We start from the raw sequence: 27,195 nt of genomic DNA, 5'->3' as shown, positions 1-27,195 counted from the left end.
TTATTAATACTATGACTTTGCCTTGAGATCAGATGTGATGACAGTCTGTGATGTGTTTTATGATTAGAGTCTGGAAAAGTCAAACAGTGCCACTCATTTACAGTAGGATTTTATCTGCTTACATATAGTTTGTCCACTGACATGCTTTTCCAAACTAAAGCCAATACAGTCTTCACATCGATTAGCTGACTGTCCATTTTCAACAGCAACAACACTCGACTCATCCGGAACCAATCTGTGACACGTAGTATTGTAATAATGGAACAATCGTCAAGTCCTCCAAATTTATGATGCTATTCACACTAATTCCACATGCCTCCACGTTCTTTTTCCTACAGTATATTGTTAAATCATTACTGACACTCACTGAGGTCTCTGGAAATATGAACTACAAGTTTTCCAAACATCCTCTCTTGAGGAAAGACAACCATCCGACGTCGATGCACCATTTACACGTTACAGTAAAATAGAGGAAGACTTTGAAGGTGACAAGTTCTGACAACTTAACCACATGAACCCACATAGCATATCCATTTTGCGGTAAACATTCGGCGAAAATAGCAGATCTACAAGCTCACAGCCCAGGGACCCAGGGTTAAGGTAGGACATGTACTGGTTGACAAGCGGTATTGCCTGAAGCGCAAAACACAATGATCTTCCCTACTCAAGCGGACATTCTGACTTAGCTCACTGGTGATGTTGTCTCCCACGCAGGAGACCTGGGTTCAAATCCCGAGAAGGACACAGTATAGGTCAGTTAGTTCTCAACCTTTTCTGCATCAGGGCCCACTTGAAAATCTTGAAAGCATTCGCGGGGCAACTCATTCAGTGCCTAGAACGACTAAAACGACTTTTGTCCCATAAGCCCTGACTGCCTAGAACGACTAAAACGACTTTACATTTTTTTATTTAATTTTTCTTTTCTTTTTTTTTTAAGATCTAGACTCCCATCCACTTCCTTGTTAACTTAAAACTTAAAAATTCTGTATCTCGGCTCCTGAGTACTTTTTTTTTCAATGAATCTCTGGCAGTGAGCAAACGCGGCCAGAAATAATTCAGGCAGTGAATTAACAAGGCAGCCAACAGGCTTGCTTTTATTGTGTATTGTACTTGCTTGTATGTATTGTACCTATTTAAAAGATTTCTTCAAGGTTTTGAAAAAAATACCATGAAATTGTTGCAAATTAAATCTAAATTCATATTATCATTAAAATCGTAGTGTTTTGCAAATTATTTGGGGGTCCACTTGCAGGCCACTTTATGGCCCACCAGTGCGCCCCGGCCCACAGGTTGAGAAACTCTGTCTGGTATAGGGTTTGAGGTTAAATGAACAGTGCCGAGAAGCTGTCAAAGGGCTCACCTGGACTGCATCTCCTGGGTTTTGAGCGTGCTGGCTGAAGATGCAGAGGTGCTGGTTTGTTGGCTGAGCTCCACCAGTGACTGGTAGTACTGTTGCTGTTGCTGCTGTTGTTGTTTGTAGCGTGACAGGATGAAGAAGAGACCCAGGATAGTCTTCAAGTTGCCATTTCGGATCTCTGTGGAGACCAAAAGCAGTAGGAAAAAAACAGTGAATTGCATATAATATTTTTAATTTGTTTCATTTAAAATGTCATAGTCTGGTCTGCGTTTCAGCCACTGCAGGCAGTTGCAGCCCTACACCCACAGCAGGTCTGGTTTTGTTTTCTTAGCTCAGTTTAGGCTTGGTGGGCAACAGACAGACATTTGGTGCTAAGGTGAAGTCAAAACGCAGTCGATACTGTACATCCTGTAGTGTACAGTAACACGCATTTCATTTCTTACAGTTCTGTTTTAGTTACAACAGGAAGAAATAAGCCTCATCTCGTGGGTGGTTAATTATAGGATGAATATGCATATGCCGCCATAAAGTAATGCGATGCAATTTAATTCTGGATCAGGTTACGTAGACTTGTCAAAAGTAGAACTATGGAGGTTCTGTGCCTCTTTTCACACTGATTGAACCACATCGAATTGAAAGTGAAACCCGCGCGAACACTTATCCCTTGACTAAGCTTATCTGACACCACGGGTACAAAAAAGAAAAATCTGAATGAATGTGAGACTTCCTCCTAATGGCATGCATAACCATGTTCTACAGCATTTTATCTGCACTAGAGCAGTTTCTAAGGCCTGATTTATGAGCTTGTAGGTCGGCTATTTTGGGAGCAAGACACTGTCGTGCACTGAAGTATAAATCAGGATTTAGATAGATGTTATCCCCTTACAAACAAAACTGGAAAAAATGAATTTCTTATGGATGTCTTCAACACCCCTGAGGGACAAGTCAACAGATGCTAAAGGAGGGGGAATTGATCTCGCTTGCAAACGCATCCATTTGTGAAATGGACTTTTCATATCAAGCCTCTCTAAAGGCTGGTGCACGGAGGCGAATGAAAGGAAGCAACATATGACACAGCAGTTTTTTCTGTCTCTTTTTTTTCGCCCCATACACTGAAGCTCAACTTTCTTCCCAGCCATCCGTGGCCATGGTGTTAGCAGATTGCAAAAGTTGGTGAAGATTAATCTTTTTGGGTAGTTTTCAATTTCTAGCTCCCAGAGGCAGTCATTTATATAGGACATTGTGAGAAATTTGAACAGCATTCTCCTCTTTGGGGAAAAGGCAGTGTAAATCCAGTCAACAAAACAATCTATCATAGTGGCTGGAAACATTTAGAAAGAAACACGAGGACCCTACAAAAGCAACAAGTCAGACCAGAATCATTACAACATTGGAAATTGTCACAATGGTGGGAAAGTATGTCCATGTGATTATTTTTTTCAATGTCGAATCAAGTTACGTGACATTTGGTTCTTTTTAGTATTGAATAAGGAACACATTTGCAATCGACGAGTTGACATTTGTAAAAAAAAAAGAAAAAGAAAAGAAAAGAAAGAAGAAAAGAAAAGAAAAAAGAACAGCTGGCGCGCTCTCTGGAACAGTTATGATGGAAGTGAGATTGGTCTTGATATCAGCTAATTTAAGAGAGGTCAACCGTGATATGGACTCACCTAATGTCACTCTGTCCATTTGCTGAGTCTGAGTGCTGGCTTATAAAGGAGCACCTTTTCCCGTAACAAAGCTTATAGCCAAATAGTGGTTAGCTATGCTATGCATCATTGGCGCCTAAATTATTCTACTTCTAAAGTGACGCGGGCGGGAGGGCAATCAGCATTGCAGTGCTATTTCATCTTGGCCCATACTCAAAGAAAATGGGCCGTGCTTTTAGTGCTCATTTTAAAGTGGTGATGATTTCATGCAATCACATTTTTTATTTTTTTGGAAAGGTTTCTCATATTCAAGGCTCAGAGGTGAGTGGTTCCCAAACTTTTTTACTTGGAGCCCCATTTGATCCCCCCACACCTGCGCACACACATGCACTTGTGTGACATGTCAACCACTTAAGTAGCCTTCTTGTGTGACGAATAGCAAAAATAACAGATCTAATGTACAAGCTCACATCGCATTCCAATGCGGTGTGAGCTTATAGATGCACACATTTTTGTTTTGTTTTTGAAAAATGCAACTATTTCTGACAATATAATAACATAAAATTCTAGTTATAATTGTATTCTTTGTTTAAGCATAACATGTTAAAAATGTTGCTCTACCTCCCAAACAGGCGGTGGGCCCGGAACCCAGCTTGGGAAACAAGCTACGTGATACAAGAGACGTTTTGAGTATTTGACCTCTATACCATACTAAAACTTAACAGTCTTCATCAATCTTTCCTACATTTAATCCCAAGACAAACAGTGCCCTTGCACTATGTTTCATCAAACAAAAAAAAGAAGAAAACTAGAAAAAGTGCTCCTTGGAGCACAGGTCTCCGCCAGGTCAGGTACGTTATTGTGGCCTCCTGGTGGCGCTATAATAGGCCAATGTGAAAAGGGTGCCATTTATTCTTAGGTCGTTCACGGCAATCGGACACTGCATTCATGATTTGAGGCATTTTGTTCCAAAAATGTTTTTTGCTAAATCAGACCTACTGGTGGCGCTATAACAGGCCAATGTGAAAAAGGGTGGCATTTCTTCCTTGGCCTAGGAGGAATGTGTTTGTGAAATTTCACGGAAATCGCAAGCTGCGTTCATGATTTGAGGCATTTTGTTCAAAACGGACCAATCCTGCAAATTTTGGAAGGCAACCTTAGCCAATGAGGATGGAATATGGGAAATAGGACAGATCCGTGTTGATCACATGACTAGAGATACTGGCCCTCATTTATCAACGCAGCGTATAAACCAGCGTATATTTTTCCATATATTCGGCCGTACACCAACGTCGAAGTCACATTTATCAACGCATCGTACACAGCTGATCCGAGCTTACACTTGGTCCCAGCGTTGATAAATGTCACGGCTGAAACGAGCGTCATTTAAATAACACGCCCTTAAAATATTCTCAAAACGCCCCGATTTTACGACATGAAGACGAACCAGAATACGACCAAAGACATGAAAAGCCAATAAGAAACAGTCCCCCGGTGATTACGCCGTACGCTCATTATTCGGGCTGCACCACGTTGATAAATGAGGGCCACTGTGTACTGTGTGGATAAAATCTGTTGGAATAATATAAAAAAATGGGTTTTGCACAAATCGGCCTCCAGGTGGCATTATAACAGGCCCATGTGAAAAATTTGAGGCAGAGGTTCTGAATTGGCATCCAGGGAGTGTGTGTGCACAGTTTCGCAGCGACCGGGCCAACGGTGCCGGAGATTAGCTGCTAACGGACGGACAGGACACACGGACACACACACGGACGGACGGACGGACGGACGGACGGACGGAGGGTAAAACATACTCTCTCGCCATGCCTTTCGGCCTGGCGGAGACAAAAACATTTGACACTCAAGGACACATGTTCCATTCTCAAGAGCTGGGGGATGGGGGGAGGTGCCCCGACCAACCTGTAGGGGTCACTAGTGCAGTGACAGAGAACATGATCTTTTCACCAACAAACACGGAAAAGTACAAGTACTTTACCCCTTCCCCACCTCCTCGGACCAAGGTATTTCTATTTTTAAATAACACATTGCTTTTTCTCTGAGTATTGAACACCGGTAGAGGCAGCACATGACAATAAAATCTAATTAAAACACACTCTGGTGAGGTCTGATGAAAAACGGGACAATTAACTCTCCAAGGGCCACGGGGGGTTCCACCGACAGAGCAGAGGAAAAAGTGTGTGCCATCACTGACCTGGCGTTTAAGTGCCAACTGGGCTTGCCTGACACAAACGTCTCCCTTTGAACAAGCTCTGAAGCTGCAGAGATCAAGGAGGGGGTTTATGGCGGCAAGCAGGTCACAGTGTGGTCACTAGACCAGCAACCGATCAGAGCCTGGTCAGGTGGGTTCCAGCTGCAGTGACCCGCAGTAACATGGAGCCGTAATGAGCTGCTATAGGAAGCACCCCTCAGTGTAACCCATTATCAGCTGCAGGAAACAAGCATTTTAGGGGTTCACACCTGCATTTTAACCAAATGAACCCTAGTATCCCTATTCAGTGCATGTCATAATAACAGGCACTCTGCGAATTTAGGCGAAGATGTTTGGCGAAAATAGCAGATCTACAAGCTCACAACATGTCGAGGTTGTAGATTGGCTACTTACGCCAAAGAGATCTGGTGTAGAGGCAAAAAAAGGAGGGGGGCAAGTACGGACCCCTGGGGAACCCTGGTCAATGAAGTATACAGGATTTATGAAAGGATTTGATTTACATGAAAAATTATGTATGTGGGAATGCACAAGACATTGTCTGGAGAACAAGGAGCTTGCCATTGTTCTTATTATAGCAAAAAAATGAAAAAAAGTACTGCCCTTGATGTAAATATGCACTGGATAATGTAATCGCTCTTCAACACCAGTGTTTCCGGGACTTCGGTTTACAAGTGCCCACTAGACAGATGCCCTTTGAGGGGACTTGCAGAGAAATTATTAGAATAAGTATGTTTTCTCGGAAAGAGACAAAAAAAACCTACACACTCCATACACATCAAACACCCCGTTTTTTTCATCTCTTTCATGCCTCGTAAAACAACAACAAACCGCCATGCATATGCCAGCCTGCAGAGTCTCTTGAAGTCCAGGGCTGATTCAATTAGACACGCGCCTCATAGTTTATGGGAGGGAAACTTGTCCATCTAATTCAACATGTGCCCACGCGAGCGCACATGCATGCATTGGCTCAAAGCGGACGACGGTGTCCTGTAAAGCACTGGTTCTCAAAAAGGAGTCCGGGACCCCGAGGGATCCTTGGGGGGGTTCACACACTTAAAGGGGTATTTAACTTTTTATACAAACATAAAAACAAAAGTAAAACATAGACATATTGAAAAATGTAGATCTCCTTATGCAATAGAAGAACAATAGCAGTCACCAGAACCAGAGACATGTGTCTTCAATGAATCTAACATGTTAACATGGAGTTTGAAGTTGAGTTTGGCTTAAAAAGGGAGCATGTCTTATCAAATGAATATGAATTATCTAAACATTGAATCAAGAAACTTAAAAACTATATGAGGTGCACACCAAAGTCTAAGTCAATGTTAAAATGACCCCAGAAGTGTTTTAAAATGAAATACCAATTTATGCCCAATGAAATCTTTCGGCCAATTTACAACCTCATGCGCGTTGTGAATTTGTAGATGAGCTATTTTTTTTAAATGTTAACAATTATTTTCTTATCGGGGTCCCTGGCACAAAATCTTTTCAAATGGGGGCCCATGGCCAAGTACATTGTGGGAAGAACTGGGATGGGTTGGACAGGGTAACCCAAGAGCCTGTGTATATTTACAGACCCCCTATCCCACCCTCCAACCCCTCATTAAATACCAGGCCTAGAGAGTCACTTTGCTGTTTTTAGAGTCAGAGGGGTGCGTGGAATTTAGAGCGGTGGGTCAGTGTGTCAGGCTGCCACGCTATTTCTGCTGCCGTCGAGGTCAAGGGCGCACCGACCTCCTTGAGGTTTAAAGGGGAGCCGAAGCAGCAGGGAGCCTGTGATGATATTGTATGCACAGACACTAAATGACGGCGGGCCTACAAGTTGACAGCTGTTAGAGCCAATAACATCATCTACTACAGCAATGATACGCAAAGTGGGGTATGGGGACCCCCAGGGGTCCTTGAGAGGATTCCAAGGGGTTCCCATGCAGCAAAATAAGTTAATATAGCATCAAAAATCATCCAAATTAACAGCTGTAAACCTATAATACATCTACTATTTGAAAAAAGTCGATCTACAAGCTTGAAAATATACGTTGTGAGCTTGTGGATCTTTTCTTTATGAAACATTTCAACAACACAAACCATGTATGGGGTCCCTTTCACTAAATCTTTTCAGATGGGGTCCACAACCAAATATATATCTATATATTTGAGGGTCCCCTGTGTATTTCTCCTCAAAATGTTGATGTCGCAAAAAGATGAGTCAAAGGTGTATGGAATGTACTCATCTTTAAAATCAGTGAGGTTTCCCCTTAACACTCAGTATTTTATAATCCTGCCTTTTGCTGTTGCAATCAAACTAACCACCCGCCAGAGTCTTGAGTTGGACCACGCGTTGTTCCTCTTACCTTCTGCGGAGAGCCCTTGTACGTTTACTCCTCTGGCGTCCAGGAAACTGAGGCAGGCGTCCACATTCTCGATCTGTGGACGAAAGGACAAGCAGAAGACGGACAGTCAGCACAGGGGATGAGCGGAGGGAATGAGAGGAGGACGGGGACGATGGACGTATTGCCCATAAAGCAGGGCATTGTGTGGTGATTGCCGACCCTCGCTTGACCCAAGGAGACGGCCTCGTCCGGCTGACATACTGACCACAGTGTGTCCCCACCTACTAAGCCAGTCATTTATTCTGCTTTGGCATGCCACACACACACGCACGCACACACACTCATGCGCACGAATATACGCATCCAGAGTAATTTAAATACACATTAATGCAGAAATATTCAGTACACATATGTGCAAGCACGCACGTCGCATGCACGCATATACACAAATAAAAGAGGACAGGAGATGGGCTGTGTACCACTTGAGGCCAATTGCAACACAAAGCACCTCTGAGTATAAAATGACTACAGTCAACAACAGTAGGCCCCTCCCACCCCAAAAAAAGGAGAAAAAAGAAGAAGAAGGAATTCAACTCAGCTTGACAACTGCAGACTAAGGGGGTTTGGACATTCCTCTGGAGCAGCAAACACGTGGCTCCATTTGCGTGGCGGCCGACCGCTGAGGTTCTTGAGAAGGTCTTTTATGAAGGAGGTGAAAGGTCGGGGGGCTCTACTGCAGTGTTATTGTGCTAAGGGCCCGTGAGGGCGGGCTGGGCACGTCAGACAGGCGTACTGTACAGTAGCAATGATGATTTATGAGCTACAACTCACTACGACGCACACTCCCTCTAACGCTCTCTACCACTCCCTCTCTCTCTCTCTCTCTCTCTCTCTGTCTGTGTGCTGGTCTCTCTACCGCCTCCATTAGCCTGAGGAGGACCTCATAGAGACAGGATAATGAGCCATCTCAACAGTTACATACAGGCCAGCTGGGCACTTGCTGAGTACAACCATCTTGATAATACCGGTCTCTTTTTTAATGCCTGCAAGCATTACAAAGTTCAACATTTTATAATCTTGTGTGCAGAGGCTGTTGTATGTAAAAGTAAATACATAGTCAGGGTAACTGTCAAGTTTTTCAGTGAAAGACAACTTTCACAGAACACTTACTTATACTCTATACTGCAGGCCTAAGTGCATCCCAGAGGCTCTTACAGTACATGAGACCCTCGCCTGTAATACATATTTCTATTATCTTTACATATTTGCCTCCAACTCTTCTAGGAGTAGCTTGAGTGACATACTGTAAACACGGTGCTCAAAATACAACCCATTAACCACATGAACCCTAGCGTCCCTATTCTGGGGCGAACATTCAGCAAAAATATTTTGAGTGAAAACAGTGAGGGGCCTAATAGAGCCCTGGGGGACTCCGGACAACAAAGTATATGGTTTAAGTGGTTAAACCTTTGCGGATCATCCCCAGCCTCCTTTCATGCCTCTCATACCCAGATCCAAGGCCCTGTCCTTGCATCAATCTCCAGGCCTTTGTCCCCACCCTAACCTCCCGTCACAGCAGTAGCCAGACCTAGCTGCACTCGCTGAAGGCAGGGCTGGAGAGAGATAGATGGATGTTTACACGGACTGTATTAACAGGGGTCTCGCTCAAAACCACCAGGGACCAGACATCATCTGCCTAACACAACACCCGGAGGAGGAACATACACAAGAACACCCAGCGTCGATGGAGAGTCCTCACATGTGGGCCCCTCTCCTCTACCCACGTACAGTACAGTAACTGTATGCACAGACGGACACATGTGTGCCAACCTGCCCGCCTGCCCGGGCACTATCTATTTAACTATCCCACACACTCTTATTCAAAGTTTGTTAGCGGAGATACATGTGTTAAGCACAGTCCAAGATGGGCCCGCTCGCAATTAAACTGAATGTGAGGCTGATGAGGGCTGCGTTGGCAGCGGAGGAAGATGACGCAAACAAAAAGATCTGTGCATGAGCCCGATATGAAAATAAGGCAACGGACAAACGCAGATGATACGTAATCAACAGGGTATGCATGGCATCGCCCGCCATTACGCAGAGATGTCTCAATTATGTTCTATGGTGGCTGCTTTTCAAATATGTACTGCTTCAAATAACTTGGAGTGCCTCTACAGGGCTCTGCGCATCTGTTCCGCAGGCAGGGTGTGTGTGCGTGTGCGTGCGCGCGCGTGTGTGTGTGTGTGTGTGTGTGCGTGTGCGTGTGCATGTCCACGCAAATGTGCATACGTGAAAGGCAAATGGATAACATAGACAAAGGAGTCGGCTGGTAAACAGACAGCAAATCTCTTTAGTTGGAGTAAGATCTCCAACTCTCATATTGTTTAATTCTTTGGAAAGGATGGCGGCCAAGAAATATTAAATTGCTGATAAAAACCATACTCTGGAATAACATGCAGATCAGAGGTTTTTGGGGGTTTTCAGATCAAGCCGATGTTTGTTTTTAATCTAGGCTTTAGGCTCATATGATGTAAACAAGCGAAATGATGATTGAAGGAGTTGATGATGCTGGAGGCAGTAATGATCCTCATCCAGAGCTGTGGATGTGTTGGACTGCTATTTTGGTGGGCGGTTTGGCTTCGTGGGTTCCTCTAACAGCTTCTCGAGGAACTTGTGTCGTTTGTTTTTCCGACGCACAAGTATGCATCACACAGCTCCAGAAAAGTCATTAAAAGCAATTTGGGAAGTGACATTTTGACGAGATTCGCTTTACCGAATTGTGAAGCACTTAAGACAGAAAAAAAAGAAAAGAGAGGAACATGGGAGAAAACAACTGGAGAAAAAAGCCCAGGCATCACTGACAAAGCCAAGTTGTCTCTTTTTAGTTATAATCATCATAAATTAAACTCAATTCCATTTACAAAATGCGAATTAAGCTGTATTATATTTACAAAAAAAACACAAGTGGTTTGTCCATGACACAGACTGTTGCAGCAGTCATTTACTCATGTTCCTCCCTGCCTCATGTGTGTTGAGGCCCTTCAGGACTGGTCCGAAGGGATCAAGTAACTTGGAATGGGAAGTCTTGTCCCTCAGATGGAACTGTCAAGCACAAATGGACTGACGTCTCATTTCCTACATGGTGAAAACATCCACCTTCCAAACTACTTTGTGGCGAATTATCATAACTCAATAGTTATCCGAGCCAGGCTAGAACGGCCAGGGCCGGGGATTATGTTTTCACCCATGTCCGTCTGTGTATCTGTCTGTCTGTCTGACTGAGAGCAGCTACAGTAATCTCGGACAGTGCCGGACCAATTGACATGAAACTTTGCACACACAATCCCAGAAAGGCCAAGGAAGAACCTCTACCCCACATTTTTCAAATTGGTCAAATTGGCCAATTTTGAATTAAACATAAAGAGGCCTCTAAACAAAAGCCCAAAGTGATTTCATTTCCAGGGGGGCACCACAAATGTCACAGTTTTTTTTTACAGAAACCACCAATTGTCACCACAGGCTGTGGTGCGTTACAAACCTGTGACCTTAATTACAGAAGCGTCTCTGCAATTGGCCTGCTGCCCCACTGGGAATAAGTGTGGTAATGAGTCCAATGTTTACTAATAATCACTTCGCAGTGCACCAGAGTGGATTTAATGCACAGCCTGAGTTCCTCAGACAGGAACCTGTGGGATGTTCTTGAGTCGAGACTGATCGACTCAGGAACGACCTGCCTGAGGACGTTAGGCTTGCCCAATCAATGTCTTCTTTTAACACATTCAATCTGTTCCTATTTTGGGCATGTCATTTAAGGTGAGAAATCCTTTATTTATTTTAATTCAAAAACAGCTAAAAGTAGATAAATGTTTTAAATAGAACTTAATCGATTTAATTGTATCCAAAGGCCTTTCCATAATTTTATTGTTTGATTCTCTTAAAGACGGGGTGCCGTGATTTTCAGTGATTCCCCCCCCCCCCCCCCCTAAAACATAATCATCAGGTATTATGGTTATACTAGGAGGAGGATTTTTTTCAAAAAACTGTACAGAAATGGTTAAAATTATGTTTTTATGTGGACACGCCTCCAGTTTGACCCTCAAGGTTTCAGCCTCCAGGTAGAAACTCAAAATAGTCAAATAAGACATAAAACACCATAAAAACACCACCAGGGGGCTTAATGAAGTTCTATCAACCTCATACACATGAAAAACCGAAAAAGTGCAAAACCATGGCACCACCTCTTTAATGTTTTACTGCACTTTATGTTATCGTGTTGATGATTTCATTTTAATTTTTCAGTTTTCAGTAAAGCACTCTGGTAACCTACTCTCGATAAGTGCTTTATAAATAGTGTTATTAATGCTAGCTGACACTCATATGAATTAGTTTAGTTAATTAGTTCCTCTGGGCACTTAAAAGTTAATGAGCAAGCCCATCATTTAGACACATTACTGGGATGCCTTCTACTGCTTGATTGTATTTTAATCACTGTAGTTGAGCTGAGCTGCTTTGAACTCCAAACATTTATACAGTATACATAGACAAAACACGTATTCTGTGCAACAGCAGCCAAGCATTTGTAGATGGGTTTCAAGGAAGGGTGGCTAGGATTGTTGTTTGGTCCTGATAAATAACAAATGACCAAAGGCTGTTTATTTTTTGTTTTCCCCCACAACCGGTAATGCTAGGCAGAAACTACTTTCAAAAATTGATAATAGCAAATTGTGTTGTGGGCTTGTAGATCTGCTATTTCATTATTATTATTTGTTGTATTATTATTATTATTATTATCATTATTATTATCTATTTATTTATTTTTGGGGGGGGGGGCAGGAATTCTGACCAATGACATGATCAAAATAGGGACCCCAGGGTTAAAGTGGTTAATTTCTGCACCGCATATGTCTGGGTAGAGCACTTGCCTTCGACCATAAGGTCATGGGTTCAATCCCGGGCACCGCCAACTCAGCGTATGAGTAGCGCAGCTTGAGTGTGGCAAGTCATGCGGTAAGTACTGGGAGCTGATGGTAGGTGTTGCGCTCCACCTCAGCAATCCATCTCCCAGGGGTCTAGCACATTGCGAAACGGGGATAGACTCCCGCGCTCTGCTTGATACCGACAATAAGCCTCTGCGACCCACTTACTTACTTCTTACTTAGTACGTCGCACAGGGGAAGTTGTACATTGTCTATATTTTTGGCGGGACACAGTCGTACAGCTCCTGTGTAATTCAGGCTTAACAGTCAAGGTGAGGGATGAGTCTGCATTCAGTCCCTTCACTCAGCTGTGAAGGGACCCAATTTTCACATCCATATTTTTGGTCATCCAATCATCCCTCCTTCCTACCAAACATAATTTCCCATTAAGGATTCTTTTTCCCCTCAGTATTGCAGACGGCCAGTCTGACACTTGCCCTCCATCCGTTCCATGTGAACCAGCCTATTGATTCTCTGTCCCAGCCATCACTCAGTCAGAACCAGACCCATCACTCTCCAAAGCAGAGGGTCGGCTGAGCAGCCGTGATTCAAAATGGATCAAAAAGGGCAGGGAAGCCGATACGCCGGAGGGACTTTTCAGCTTCCACTTAAAAATCTGAGGGGATTGTTTATCTCAACTCTCATCGTGATGAAATCCAAAGCAAGAAAAGTTCCTCTTAGCTGCTATCGGTCGATTCATTTTTATGCAATATTGATTTAGGTGACAGTCCCTATAATTATCTATTTTAAAAAACAATAATGGACCTAATGAGTACTCTATACTGCTCTCTGTTTGTTTCTGGTCTTCCCCCCTCTCTCTCACACACACACAGACTGTCAGGCATTTGTAAATATTACTAACATTATAGATGGCGCTGACAGGCTATGATCCCTTCGCTGTCAGTAGCCTCCCGGGAGGTCAGAGGGCAAGTGTTTGACTCTGTGTACATAACCTGGTGACCGACACTGATGCGAGGTGAGAAATACCTTCACGTCTTTCTCTAGCAGAGACGTCACCATGAAGAATACCTGATCTGTTCACTTCATTTTCAAGCTGTTCTACACAGTAAAAACCTGGGAGTTACTTTGAAATGATGATTTAAGAGTTAACCATGAGAAGTGTTAATTTATTCATGTGAGTGTGTACAAATATAACGGGGTCCTTTTTGGTTACATTTGTACACTCTCATAGCCTACCGGTAGTTAAATTAACCCTTAGGATTTTACTGTGTAGGGATAGGAGGAATTAAGTACTGTATACTGGACTGGTGTGTGTGTGTGTGTGTGTGTGTGTGTGTGTGTGTGTGTGTGTGTGTGTGTGTGTGTGTGTGTGTGTGTGTGTGTGTGTGTGTGTGTGTGTGTGTGTGTGCGTGTCTCCCTGATAGTGAAGGAGATGTTACAGCTGCTGGTCTTCACAGCAACACAGCTGAAGGTACAGTAGGGAACCAGATCAAAGGTATAGCAGACCTTCTGCCGTGAGCTCTTAACAAGTCAGATCTCTTTTCAGCACTTAACGGGGCAGCTGCTGAGACCCTTAGATTATAATGAGCGATTAAAAAGTGTCCAATTGAGGGACAACTGAGAGCATAACAACTGTAGGTCTTTGGTGTTACCCCTGTGCTTCTGAAAGGGGCCTGCTAAATGTTAGCATGTGAATGGGTGGACGCTACTGCCAAAAGATGCATCTTGGACCGTGCAGAGGAAGGATCTTGGATTCCATCCACACAACAGTTAGAGGAATCCACAGGTTCAGCAAAATGTGGGACCCAAAAGCTAGCAAACTGATTTAGTACTTCCGTAGCAGCAAGGGGAGCGGCCTGAGTGGAGAGGCCATCTGGGAATCGAAAGGGTTGGTGGTTAAACCGTGAGCTTGATCAGTCTACAGTACATGTGGAAGTGTCCATGAGCAAGGCACTTAACCCCTGAACAGCTCCCCCTGTGTGCTCATCAGAGCCACCTGAGCAGCCGTCTGCAGGGTGAAGCAGTAAAGTTAATTAACCCCTCCACGGGGGACCAGAAAATATTTTTTTCCCCCTTTTCTAACTTCAAGTCCTTCACATTTGATCAACTAATCGGATTAAATACCAACTAATAATGACAGCTATGAATGTCACATGTTGCCTGTGAGTCTAAGTGCAGGCAATGATTCATTTATTCCTAGTATTTCAGGTCACAGCACAACCTTACTTAAATATACTAATTGCATGTTATTTAGTGCTGTTTTTGCTAAGGCAGAGCAAAGAAATACCAGTCTGTACGACGGGATTCACGCAACGGCAGGCAAGATAAGAGGACGACCTTACTTAACTAAGCCATGAACTAAATAATATTTAGACTTTCCAAACAGGCTATCTGTTTCTGGTGACTAGAGCCCAGTCATATTTAATCACCAGGCATGTTAATGTATAATATTATTATAATGACATCAGGATGCAGGACGGTTTAGTGCATCACAAGTGCCCTGTACCAGTGGTTCTCAAAATGGGGTCCGTGTGGGGGGTTGCAAAATGATACTTATGACATTCTTGCACATTTGACATGCCCACAATAGGGCATGTAGTTCATTTCACTATCATTTCAATGGATAGAAGCAGGTAGTCCATAATTTATAAGAAGGACTATTCAGATCATAGGTTTCACTCTCTCCACCTACAGTGTAGACAGTTGTAGAATGATGTAGTCTTGTGGGGGTCTCTGGCACAAAGACTTTTCAAATGAGGAGCCGCAACCAAGTACATATCAATTTAGGGGTCCTTGACATGAAAACGTTTTAGGAACCACTGCCTTTTACTGCATTTGGTCAGTGAATTTAAACACCAACTGGTCCTCATTACAGGTGAAGCTGCTGATGCCTGACGGCCCGGATGTCGGTAGGGCCTTATGGCCAAAAAGGTATCTGGTGCCAGCGGCTACCAGAAACATGATCAATCTGAGTTTGTTAATAACACCGAGCCGTGCCGGTGACGAAGTCCCAGGCCAGCGGGGACGATGCGGAGCTCAGGCTCCGGCTGCATCCCGTCTCATCTGGCCAGTCTGCAAGCTGCCAACAGATGGAAGGCAGATGATAGCTTTACGGGCTCTAACGAACATTACACTCAATTTGGCCTCCCATGCAGAGCACCACACATAGACCTATACGCCGTAAAATCCTCAGTGTTCATTTAACTCTGAGAGTGTACAAATGTTACCCTCTCAGAGTTACGAATGGTCACTGAGGATTTTACTGTGTAGGAAGGAAGGGCTGGGTGTTACAGCAACTAAATATTTCATTTGCGTATTCCTATTTGATCTGTTTTTTATGGTCTAATAATGTTTCATTTTAGTTGCTGAATTTTTCTTTCTGACGTAATTCATCCAAATAATTGGATAATAACAATGATTACAATTCAATTGCAAATAATGACCACTATAATCGTCTTTTCTCCAAAAGTTTTTATGGCTGTTTTTTTTTTCATGATATTGCTGCGACGATGTGCAATTCTGAGCGGATTAAAACTTTAAAGCTGCATATTGGACTTTTTCCACCGGCTGTTTCAGCACTCTCTTCAGAGAATAGTTCCACAAGTAATCGTTTGCTTGTTTGTTTGTTTGTGTATACTTAAAACTATCCTGTATTTTGGCTGTATTTTGTAGGACATTAAGAAAACACACACACACACACACACACACACACACACACACACACACACACACACACACAGAAAAGAGCACAGTCATCTGTATTCCCGGGACGCTCTCGGCGGTCTGCTAACGATGTCTTGTCTATAATGAGCGAGATTAGTGATGTGAGCATTTAGTGTGTTTCTGCTGAATGGGCCCTTTCCTACCGATCGTCTCGCATGCCATTCCATGTTTGAGCACGATTCTTGTTCTTCTAAGAAACGTCTTAAAGGGGAGAGAATCCTCCTGCCGTTCAAAAGCCCTCGGCGCATATCTAATTCCCGTGGATGTCCGTACAATTGCGAAGTGCCGCTCTGTCGGAAGGCATTAGCTCTAACATGGGAGAAGGTTCGCCGAGCACGCCGCGAGGTGAGCGAGATGGATCAAATAAATAAAACCTGGAGCTGTGGCCTGATGTCTTTAATCACTTTAAATATATATAGCCTACTTTCTCCAAAATATTCAGAGACAGTTAAAATAGCAGATCTACAAGTACACAACACATCACAAGGCGACTTACTGCTATTTTCACAATTTTTTTATTCACAATATTGTGAAGTTTGAATTTGCCCTTATCACCCAGCACTACCCGTCACATCTTCCCCCTCTTTTGCATGTCGCTCCTTTCTTCTCTTGTTCTCATCATCATCATCATCATCATCATCATCATTTGATGAGTGGTTGTGGATGATTCCCTTCAAGGGCCATATATGTGGTCGAGCATGCGGTTCTACAGCCCCCCATTCCCAATCCCAAGAACAAAATTCCCAGCAATCATTAGATCATTAGATCCTAAAAACCAACCAAACCATCCCCCGCCGCAGCCCCCAGTTGGGCAGAGTGGCATGTTCAGAATTCCGAGAGCTGACCACTGGGAATGCCAGAGCGTGTATGTGAAGAATTTCAGCTTTTTTTGTTTTCTCGTTGCGAGCACTGTAACTCTCAGAGGTGATGGTCCCTGTGGTCCCTGTGAATGTGATGGTCCCTGCTCTCAGGTCAGCTACCACTCTGTCTGCACCGGACTCCTATAGAGCATCGCAGTTCCGCCACTTCCTGGTGCCGGAAGTAAATACTCGATGCATTTTTCCCATTGACTTTTCCAAAAATATTTATATCAATCAATTTAAGCCTAGAATCAAGCTATCCAGGATAGCGGTGAATCATGACCATAAAACCTTTTTTTCTGTGATTTTATTTTATTTTATATTTAATGATATGATAAACTATATTTAATAAATACCCTTTGTTTTGCCGTTTTCAAAAACGTTTTTTCACAGAATCAAACGTTTTATGGTCATGATTCACCGCTATCCTGGATAGCTTGATTCTAGGCTTAAATTCATTTATATAAATATTTTTGTAAAAGTCAATGGGGAAAATGCATTGAGTATTTTCTTCCGGCACCAGGAAGTGGGCGGGAACTGCGACGCTCTATAGGTTCACTTGCTGTTTTGTGTGTGTTTAGTTTCTACTCCCTCCTGTTGTGACAGACTGACAGTGTGACTGAGTTCTTGTTGTCCCAGTCAAGTCTTCTTTGTCTTGTCCTTTGTTTTTAAAATGTTCTCTTTCACTGGACTGCGCCCCGGGCCAGTGTGATAACTGGATGGGGGGCGCACTACAAATGCCGAACCTATATGAACCTATGAACAGCAACATTATACTTAGGATAGATGAGATTAGCATTAGAGACAGACGGAGAGAGAGAGTGATGGAGAGACAGGGAGAGAGATAGTGAGAGATAGAGGTAGAGAGAGACAGGGACAGAGACAGTGACAGTGAAAGAGAGAGACAGGAGAGAGTGAGTGATATAAAGATACTGAGAGAGTGATAGAGAGAGACAGGGATCGACAGAGACATGGAGAGAGACAGAAACAGAGAGATATAGAGACAACAGAGAAGAGACAGAGAAACAGAGACAGAGAAACAGAGACAGAGTGATAGAGACAGAGACAAAGAAGGCTAGAGAGAGAGAGAGAGAGAGAGAGAGATAGATAGATAGAAATAAAGAAAGACAGAGAGAGCATTTATCATGCCTGCAGACTGGTGTTTGAGAGAGGTCTGCTCCTATACTTACACCCACTATTGGGTTTGGCTTCGTCCTCTCAGCGTTGGTAAATGTCCAAAGAGCTTCAATGGACCAGACCACATAAATGAACTCTTAGCTTTGCCAAAGTGAAATTGGCTACTGTACATTAATTGTAAGTGGATGCGAACTGGGCACGCAATAATGTATGTCAGCATTTAGTAAATTTATGTTCACTTCTTTTTCTTCACATATCAGTTCAGGAGAGGGAATCGCCAAATCCGCAATTTGCAATAATTACACCAGGTCATATTCATAATTGATTAAACCATGGCCATGGAAAATAATACTGGTTTCAGATTGGCTGGCAGGTGTCTGTTAATATCTGGACAACTCCAATTTAGTTTCTTTCAGTTTAATCACTGTTCTAAATCAGTGCTTGTGATATTAAATTAAAACCGCATGTAACCATAACAAGAGCAGTAAACAAACTATAGCATCTCTTCCTTGGACTACAAAGTGGTTAACTTAGATCTTTTGTTTTTTTTCTCAATTATAAAAGTAAAAAGCAAGTCTTTTGCACACCTACAAAGGCGACAGGTGCGTAGGAGAAGACCAAACGAGGGCCCCAAAGTACTGAAAGAAAAAACTACTGCACACAATAACAATGTTTCGGTCTATTAGTAGACCTTCATCAGGTTATCTTATAATCTCAATTATAAAAATAACATAAACAGACTTGAGCATAAGGCCATGGTACTGTACTGTATAAGAGTGAAAATGCTCAACGAGGTGTCCCCATACTGTACTATAGGAAAATAACAGACTCTCCAGTTTGTTTTGTGTCTCGATGTGCTACTGTCCAATATTGTCTCCTTGTTGTGCATTATTGCTTACTGTACATAACTGAATATTCTCACACTGGGCACAGTATCATTACAAAGTAATTGTACAGGCCTCACGTCCTCATACCGACTATATAATCCACATAATAGCAATACCATGGTTTCCAGCTCATCATCGTTTTAAACAATATTCTCTCCAACTTCAATTTAAACTTAATTTAAACAACATTTTTTTGTTATTATTAATTGTTAATTATACATTCAATTAGAAATTATTTCCTGGACCAGCTGCAACGATTAGCGTTTAGAAAATATAGTAGAGAGAAAGAGAACACAACAACAATGTCAAATACACACAAGGTGCGTGCTCAAAAATTGTAATCAAGGAAATTATATGCCCCTCAAGTCTTGCTATGGTGCTACCTGTTGCTGGAATTACCCACAATCCTCTTGGATCTGGGATTCACAGTACTGTAGGTCCGTTTGACTTGAAAGAGTTCTACAGGAAACCATGTGTGCGTTTGTCCATAATAATCACTGTCAGGCAGAAACCTTGTATCTCCATATTTCCTTCTCATTATGTATTTTTCATAAATGAAAGCCCTATTTTATACTTTGTTATGTGACAGTGTCACGCAAAAGTAGTAGAAATATCCGATCTACAAGCTCACAAAGTGCCATGATGCTGCAAGTTGTGAGATTGTAGATCACTATTTTGCAATTCTTTTTTTTACATCTTGGAAGTTTTGGGGAATTTTTCGCCTACAATGTCATGACAAAATAGGGACACCAGGTTCAAAGGGGTTCAATCTGTCTGTGGGGTTTATAAATATTTAACCAATGAAAAGTATTAACAAGAGCTTGTGACTAAATAATAACTCCACTGGAATCCATTGGAAAACGTGTAATTTATTTTTCCATTTCCTGAAAAGTATCGGTTTTGGACATACAAGGATTCCGCCCGACAGCGACGATATGTGTGTACAGTTAATGTGTATCTGCCTGTGTAACATGTTGCACTCATTCCCCAGCCGCAACCCTCCTCCACCCACCCACCCAAGTCAAGTTTCCCAAGCTAGGGGGCTGGCACGGCCTCTGTGGCCAGAGCAGGTGGTGGATCAATGGGCTTTGTAAATAGCTGAGACAAAGACCTAACTAACACAGAAATGCACACACACACACACACACACACACACACACACACACACACACACACACACACACACACACACACACACACACACACACACACACACACACACACACACACACACACACACACACACACGTATGTACACTTGCATGCAGTGCACACACAGATTCAGCTCTGGCATATGGAGCTGCATGCTTGTGGTGCTGTAGTAGCGAGTCCTTAGTGACCAGTGTGTCACCATGAACCCAACTCAACCACCGCTGGCCACAAACATAAACTCACCCCCCCCCCCCACACACACACACACACACACACACACACACACACACACACACACACACACACACACACACACACACACACACACACACACACACACACACACACACACACACACACACACAAAACAGACATAAGGGCTAAATGGACGCCCCTTCCTCACCCACAGTGCCTACTAAGCAAGTGTGCTAAAACGGCTAAACGGCTTTAGTCACTTTTAATGACAGGAGAGTGGATGCCAAGGTAGACCAACACTGTATAAACACTTAGTCAAGCCTAGTTAAAGTAAGGGGCAATTATCTCATAGTGACGACAATCAGTGGTTATACAGGCCGTCATCTCGTTAAAACAGGAAAGCAGGACCCTGCCAGCATCCCTCAGTTGTATGACAGTAATGACCAAGGGTTTGTTCATATGGAATAATTCTTATATACAATTACATGTACACTATTTTCTTTTCAATTTTCATTCAGAGCTGTGTTATGCATATACGCTTCCTGATGGGCCTATACTGTAAAGCAGTGCTCTGATCACACTCAAAGTGTAATTCACTTTTTGTGTAATGATGCTCTCTAATTAAACAAAAAAACTCATTAATAATTTAAATCTATCCACAGTCTAATTAGCGGTCATGGCAGGAGTTTGAAAAGTTGGTGCAAGTACAGTAGAAGGACAATTGCTTTTTTGCAATTGACAAAGTTTACAACAAAAACATTGAAATAGACTCACCATTTGTGATTGACTCCTGGGACTGCCATTGATATCCTCCACTTTTTCATTTGCTGGAGAAAAAGAACATAAAAATGCAATGATTTATTAAAATTCTCTGCTACTGTCCCAGTGACCTCTCAAATCCAGGTGTTCTAATTCTGCGAGCGACCTCTGCTGAGCTTCACGAAGGTGCGCGCGCGCGTGTATGTGTGAATAAGAATGGCCTCTCTGCCCTTAAACTAACATAAACATTAAACTAATAGAGGAGCAGTTTGGGAAGAAACCTTCCACGCCTGCCTAATTCGTCAGCTGCTGCCAGAGAATTACTGACTGGCCAGCTTGGCTGTATTGTCTGTTTAAGAGAGCAGGGCTAAAGTTTCATGACGATCCAACAGAGAGAGAGAGACAGAGAGAGAAGGAGGGAGAGAGAGAGGGAGAAAGAGAGAGAGAGAGAGAGAGAGAGAGAGAGAGAGAGAGAGAGAGAGAGAGAGAGAGAGAGAGAAAGAGAGAATGAACACAAAGTCACACTGGGCTAGCTAATGGCACACATGGGAGACACATGCCTTAATGGAGCCTGAATAGTTTACAATCCCTGTGTGTCAGGACCATACATTTTTGTTGCCATTTGTGAATTTGGCGTAAATGTCAGGAACATAATCTTTTATGCCTAAGACTCCGTTTATGAAGGATTTCCCTCCAGCGCGCCCACAACAAAGGTATTACGGCAGCGAGTGTGCTAGTGTGTGGTCCGTGTGTACGGCTGAGCAAAAACGTTTCAAGAGAGAAATACTGGGAGAAAGACAGAGACAGGAAGGCAGAACGAGTCTAGATAGACAGACAGATAGACAGATTTGTACTTGCCTATGATCTGGATGATTTCTGCCAGCAGAACTCCATCGGTGACATCCTGGGTCAGGTCTTTGATGAGTCGAGGGCAGCCTGACTTGGCCAGGTAGTGGTTCGCCCAGTCAGTGTAGATCTGCACAGGATGAGGAGGAGACAGGATAAGGCTCACACAAATGTACAATACCACCACAACAGCAGCACACGTCTCAGAGAAAGAGAGAGGGAGACAGGAGTAGAGTCCGACAGATGCCAGATTTTTGGGTCCGATACCAGTCCCAATTTTGAAGAGTCCTAGCCAACCCACTACCAATATTTCAAAAAGTAACAATGTCGATTCTAATCAATTTCAGACAACTTTAATTAAAGTTTTTCAAAATATTTGGATTTTTCAAATAGCAGATCTACAAGCTCACAATGGGTCGTAACGTGAAGTTTTTGGAGTAATATGGAAAATCAGGACACATCGGCTACTGTTTGGCCTGGCTCGGTCTGGCTCTAGACAGACGATTGGTTGGTTCAGAGGTTTAATGATTGCAGAGAAAGTGAGATACAGTATCATACCCTCTGACTCATCTGAATACAGGAGTTGGAGTTCTTAGCTTTGCCTGTTCAAGTTTGTTTTAGGACCACGTTGGGCTCGACCACACAGAATAACAAACTCAGACCTCCTCTCTCCTCTGTCGCTGTCCCAGCGAGGGACGGCTCCCCCTCTCAATATTAAGCAGCATATAAGGCCTGTTGGGAAGCTCTGTCCAAACACTTGGCTCCCAATACGTCTCTCCAACACAAACACAGATATTTCATATCAAAGCCCCTGGCGCTTGCTGAACGAGGCCACTAGGTTTACGAACTTGCTCCACGGGAACACCAGAGGATATCACCCCTTAAGGAAGGTAGAGCTCGTTAGCTAATCTTTCGCGTTGTCATCTAAAACTCTTAAGTGCTGCTTCATCTTTCAACGGCGCTCAAAAGCCTGAATCACAGCCATTGCTTTACGTGTGAGAGTGTATATATGAGTGACTGATCTTAACAGCTGCTCGCTCACGTTTTTTTTTTCTAGTGTTGTGAATTGCATTTGGGCTCGGGCTCAGGCTCAGCTCAGTCCTCTGAATCCCCTAAGGTGGTCGGAAAGCTGGCTGAAAGCTCAGGGGAATTTTGGCAACAACTGTGCACAGAGCATGCTGGGATTCAAACGGACCCTGCAGAGTGGGTTGGGGAAAATCAATGTGAAGATAACCAAACCCATTATAAATGTGTAGGAAGTCTGGGCAGAGAGTTCTATACAGTGTATAAAATAATTGTTTTGAGGGCATGTAGAATTTACAAATGTCAACATGTTGAGGAAGGCAATGTTTTTAATCCTTGTACGCCCTTCACATGAAGGCCTTCTTGCATAGATATATTCAAGTCACAGTGATGCCTCAACTGGATCTTTATAATGTTTTATGGGGTTCTGTTCCTGACTAATCGGTCTAAAAGGATGACACAGCCAGAGAATGCACTACGCAACATCCAGTTGTTGAGAGTGTGATACGGACTCTCAGAAGTGGTCACAGAGAAACCCTTCCGTTGCAGATTGATTTTTATTAGAAATGCTGGGGGAAAACAAAAATCTAGTTGCGGGGATCTGCATGTGTCAGCCATACAGACCCCGGAAAATGCTGCTTTCCACACATCCTATGTGTGTGCGTGTGTGTATGTGAGGATTTTCAATGGTAAAACCCCCTAAAAAATGTGGGGGCTTTGTCTAAATGAGGTTGTACTGTATGTGACAGCAGTGGGCAGGTTGTTATGAGCTTTGGTTCAGGTTTTGGTTCATGACAAGGCTGCAGGACACTTAGGGTCTGCCTGTGCCTGACTCTCAGGTCTGACAGTCTACAGTATGGTAGCCCTTTCCCAGAAAACGCCCTTGTAAAAACCCAAGCATTCCTCATAATGTGATTATCCATCGCGCCCCCTCTGCCTCACACACCGCTCCCAATTAGTTGCATTTCTCTCTGCTTTTGGGAGGCGGGCGCTTGCCTCTTCAAAGACACCGCCTTCCCAAACGTCTATCTGTTGTGGTTTCTGTCAACGACTTTCTCCATGATGATGAGGTCTTAAAACCAAACCAGAGACGGGAGCATCGTCATCATCACACACTGACAGACTTAAACACACACACACACACAGACACACACACACACACACACACACACACACACACACACACACACACACACACACACACACACACACACACACACACACACACACACACACACACACACACACACACACACACACACACACACACACACACACACACACACACACACACCACACACACACACACGGAAACCGCATTCCACCAGGGGGCGAGTAAACAAATAGCACAGCAGAGTTCCGATCTAGAGAGAATGAGAGAGCGTGTCACACATGGCGAACGGTGACAGCTCCAGTTACAGCAGCCTCAGAAAGTTGTGCAGCCTAAGTTATACTTATGTATGATGTTTTTCTGTTGAAAATCTGCTACTTTTGGCAAGCGACATGGTATAAATTAGGGATTAGACGGCCAAGCATTATCACCAGCAGGTGGACCGGGGGGGCTTTGATTCCATGCACCTCTGTAGCAGGAGACTGTCTCCTCTCCCCCTGCTTCCTAAAAAGGGAGCGGGGACAGACAATGAAGCTTGCTGCCGGGATATGAGAGGGAGAGGAGAAGAGGGAGCAAGAAAGAGATTGAGAGAAAGAGGGAGAGAGACAGAACACTGTTTCTGGGAAAAGTGGGGCTTATCAATCACTTTCTTGACACCCATGGAGGGGGTGGAAGGAGTAGAGAGAGAGAGAGAGAGAGAGAGAGAGAGAGAGAGAGAGAGAGAGAGAGAGAGAGAGAGAGAGAGAGAGAGAGAGGATGAAGGAGTGTGTCTCGTTAAATAGGGGATGGGGAGCAATTCAACCACCTCTTGGACGGCAGGAGGTCCAGTGGGAAGAATTCAATTAAATTCATTGCATTTTACATTGGACTGGTCATCTGGTTCCCCTCCAGAGGGAAACGTTTGGATTACTTTGTTAAGGGAGCTTCGGCTCTTTCCATTTAGAAGAAACCTTCTGCAGGCCTACAGATCCAACAAAACCACTTAACCATTAAATAGAGGTTGTACATTTTGGTAGATTTTCTAATCTACCTGACATATCAGATGAGTGGATTTTTACCACATCAGGTCAGTTCAGAAAACAAGTCAAAAACATACTACAGAATATAGATTTTCTGGTACTTTCAGAGTCTAAACTTTGAGCCATTTGTATAGTACTTTTTATACCATGTTGCCATGTTGCTCATTCACTTTTTTGTCCTACCGGTCCTGGGGATCAAACTGCCAACATTCTGGCTACAAAAACGTTCCACTTTGGATCACTGCTGTCGTACAGCAGTTGCAAATACCATTGCAGGCTGATCTATATTTAATGGGAAGTCAACCCCACACATGATTGGAAAAGTAACATGACAATCATGACATGCATCAATCATTTCAATAGGTTGAGTGTTCTACAAGTTAAACAGTGTCCTGCCATGAAATAAAAGACTGGCAAAAAATGCTTAGCAGCAAGGGCATCCCTCCAAGGTTAAGCATTTATTTTTTTTGGGGGGGGGAATCATTTGCTAGAGAGCTTAACAAATCGTTATTGCCTATAAAGGCTGTATCACTCTTAAACAGCTACCTTAGAGCATCCAAAATTGCCAAAGAAACAACACAGGGCATCCAGGTGGCACAGGGGTAAAGTTCCTGCCTACCACTGCAGATATTAGGGGTTCAAATCCTCCGTGGTGCATCCGGCTTGGTTGGGCGTTCAAAAGAGAACAATTGGCCAAGTTCAGAGGAGGGAAGCCGGGCACGGAGGGCGAACTCTCTCTCACTACACTACCGGCTCCTACAGGTTGGTCAGGATGGTGCCTGTTCAATGTGGAACTGAACTGAGAAGAATAGCGTGTCCCTCCACATGCGTCATGTACTGCTGGGGAAGGTCTGCACTCCTGCAGTCTCGCAAGCATAGACTGTTGCCTCCCACTATGTTCAAATACTTCCATCATACAGTCTGGAGCACGGAAGCACTGAAAATGGTAAAGCGATAAAGCGGATGTGATGCCTCCTCCCCACTTCTGTTTCGTCTTTACAGTTGCGCAAATGTATCTGAACATAAATCAAAATCATCTAAGCATATATTTGCTGCTTAGCAGAAATGGAAATGAACAAATGAAATGTAAAGACATTTTAAGATATATTTTCGTGAACGTAAATGACGAACAGTAGACAGCTCCTTCTCGGATTTCAGGAAGTGTATAGTTCCAGACTCTATATAGCATTTGGAGATTGTGGAATAGTTGTCTGGCTACATGAGACTAGCACTCCTGTGACTTCACGTGTATCGGAGGAAACACATGCTCACCTACACCCCCCCCCAACAAACCAACCAGTAGGTCCGCAGTGACAAGTGACTACAGTACAAGGAGAATGGAGGGGGGGGGGGGGGGGGGGGGGGGGGGGGTCAGGTGCAGTTCTTTCAAATCTAACCTGGATCTTCTGCATGTGTGTCTGTGCACAAATGTGCATGCCCGTGTACCGCCCTCTTTCACTGCCCTCTTTCACCTCCCCATTGTCTCTGCATGCGCTGCATCTTGCTGCTGGTTCGCCGTATTCCAAGCCCTCTTCGATGGGACTCTGGGTTTATTAAGTCATACGTCATTGTCTCGTTTTCTTGACTGGTTATTCTCTCCTCTCTCCGGAGGTTCAATCCGGATGACTCTGTAAAGCACAGCCCAGCGCAGTAAGACAGAGGCAACACTCCCCTGCACTATTACACCCAACATCAGCAATAATGTCACACTGCTGCTGAGACTGAGACTCCTGGCATCACACACATACTGTACACATATACGCGCGCGCTCACGCACACACGCACGTGTGTCCTTATCACCCCATACATACTAGTACATACACAGTTCCTGGGCATACGAGCATCCATATACTGTAGTAGAGGTACACATGCACAAACAGACGTGCGTGCACACACACACACACACACACACACACACACACACACACACACACACACACACACACACACACACACACACACACACACACACACACA

At 43.6% G+C, this 27,195-nt stretch overlaps 1 protein-coding gene across 4 annotated transcripts in view; it reads right to left on the bottom strand.

Annotated features, from left to right (window-relative positions):
* Window positions 1-27,195, bottom strand: part of nav3 (neuron navigator 3) — a 370,769-nt gene that overhangs the window by 103,968 nt on the left and 239,606 nt on the right. For all 4 annotated transcript variants that reach the window (XM_084050457.1, XM_084050455.1, XM_084050456.1 and 1 more), the window contains 4 exons: window positions 22,078-22,195; window positions 21,235-21,287; window positions 7,591-7,663; window positions 1,361-1,535 (listed from right to left, as the gene is read on the bottom strand). In XM_084050457.1, coding sequence (XP_083906583.1) covers window positions 1,361-1,535; window positions 7,591-7,663; window positions 21,235-21,287; window positions 22,078-22,195 — 419 coding nt within the window. The remainder of the gene's footprint in view (window positions 1-1,360; window positions 1,536-7,590; window positions 7,664-21,234; window positions 21,288-22,077; window positions 22,196-27,195) is intronic.

Source organism: Gymnoscopelus microlampas (genome assembly GCF_963454915.1).
Source record: "Gymnoscopelus microlampas genome assembly, chromosome: 23".
NCBI lineage: Eukaryota > Metazoa > Chordata > Actinopteri > Myctophiformes > Myctophidae > Gymnoscopelus > Gymnoscopelus microlampas.
This window is presented reverse-complemented; position numbering and strand designations above follow the sequence as displayed.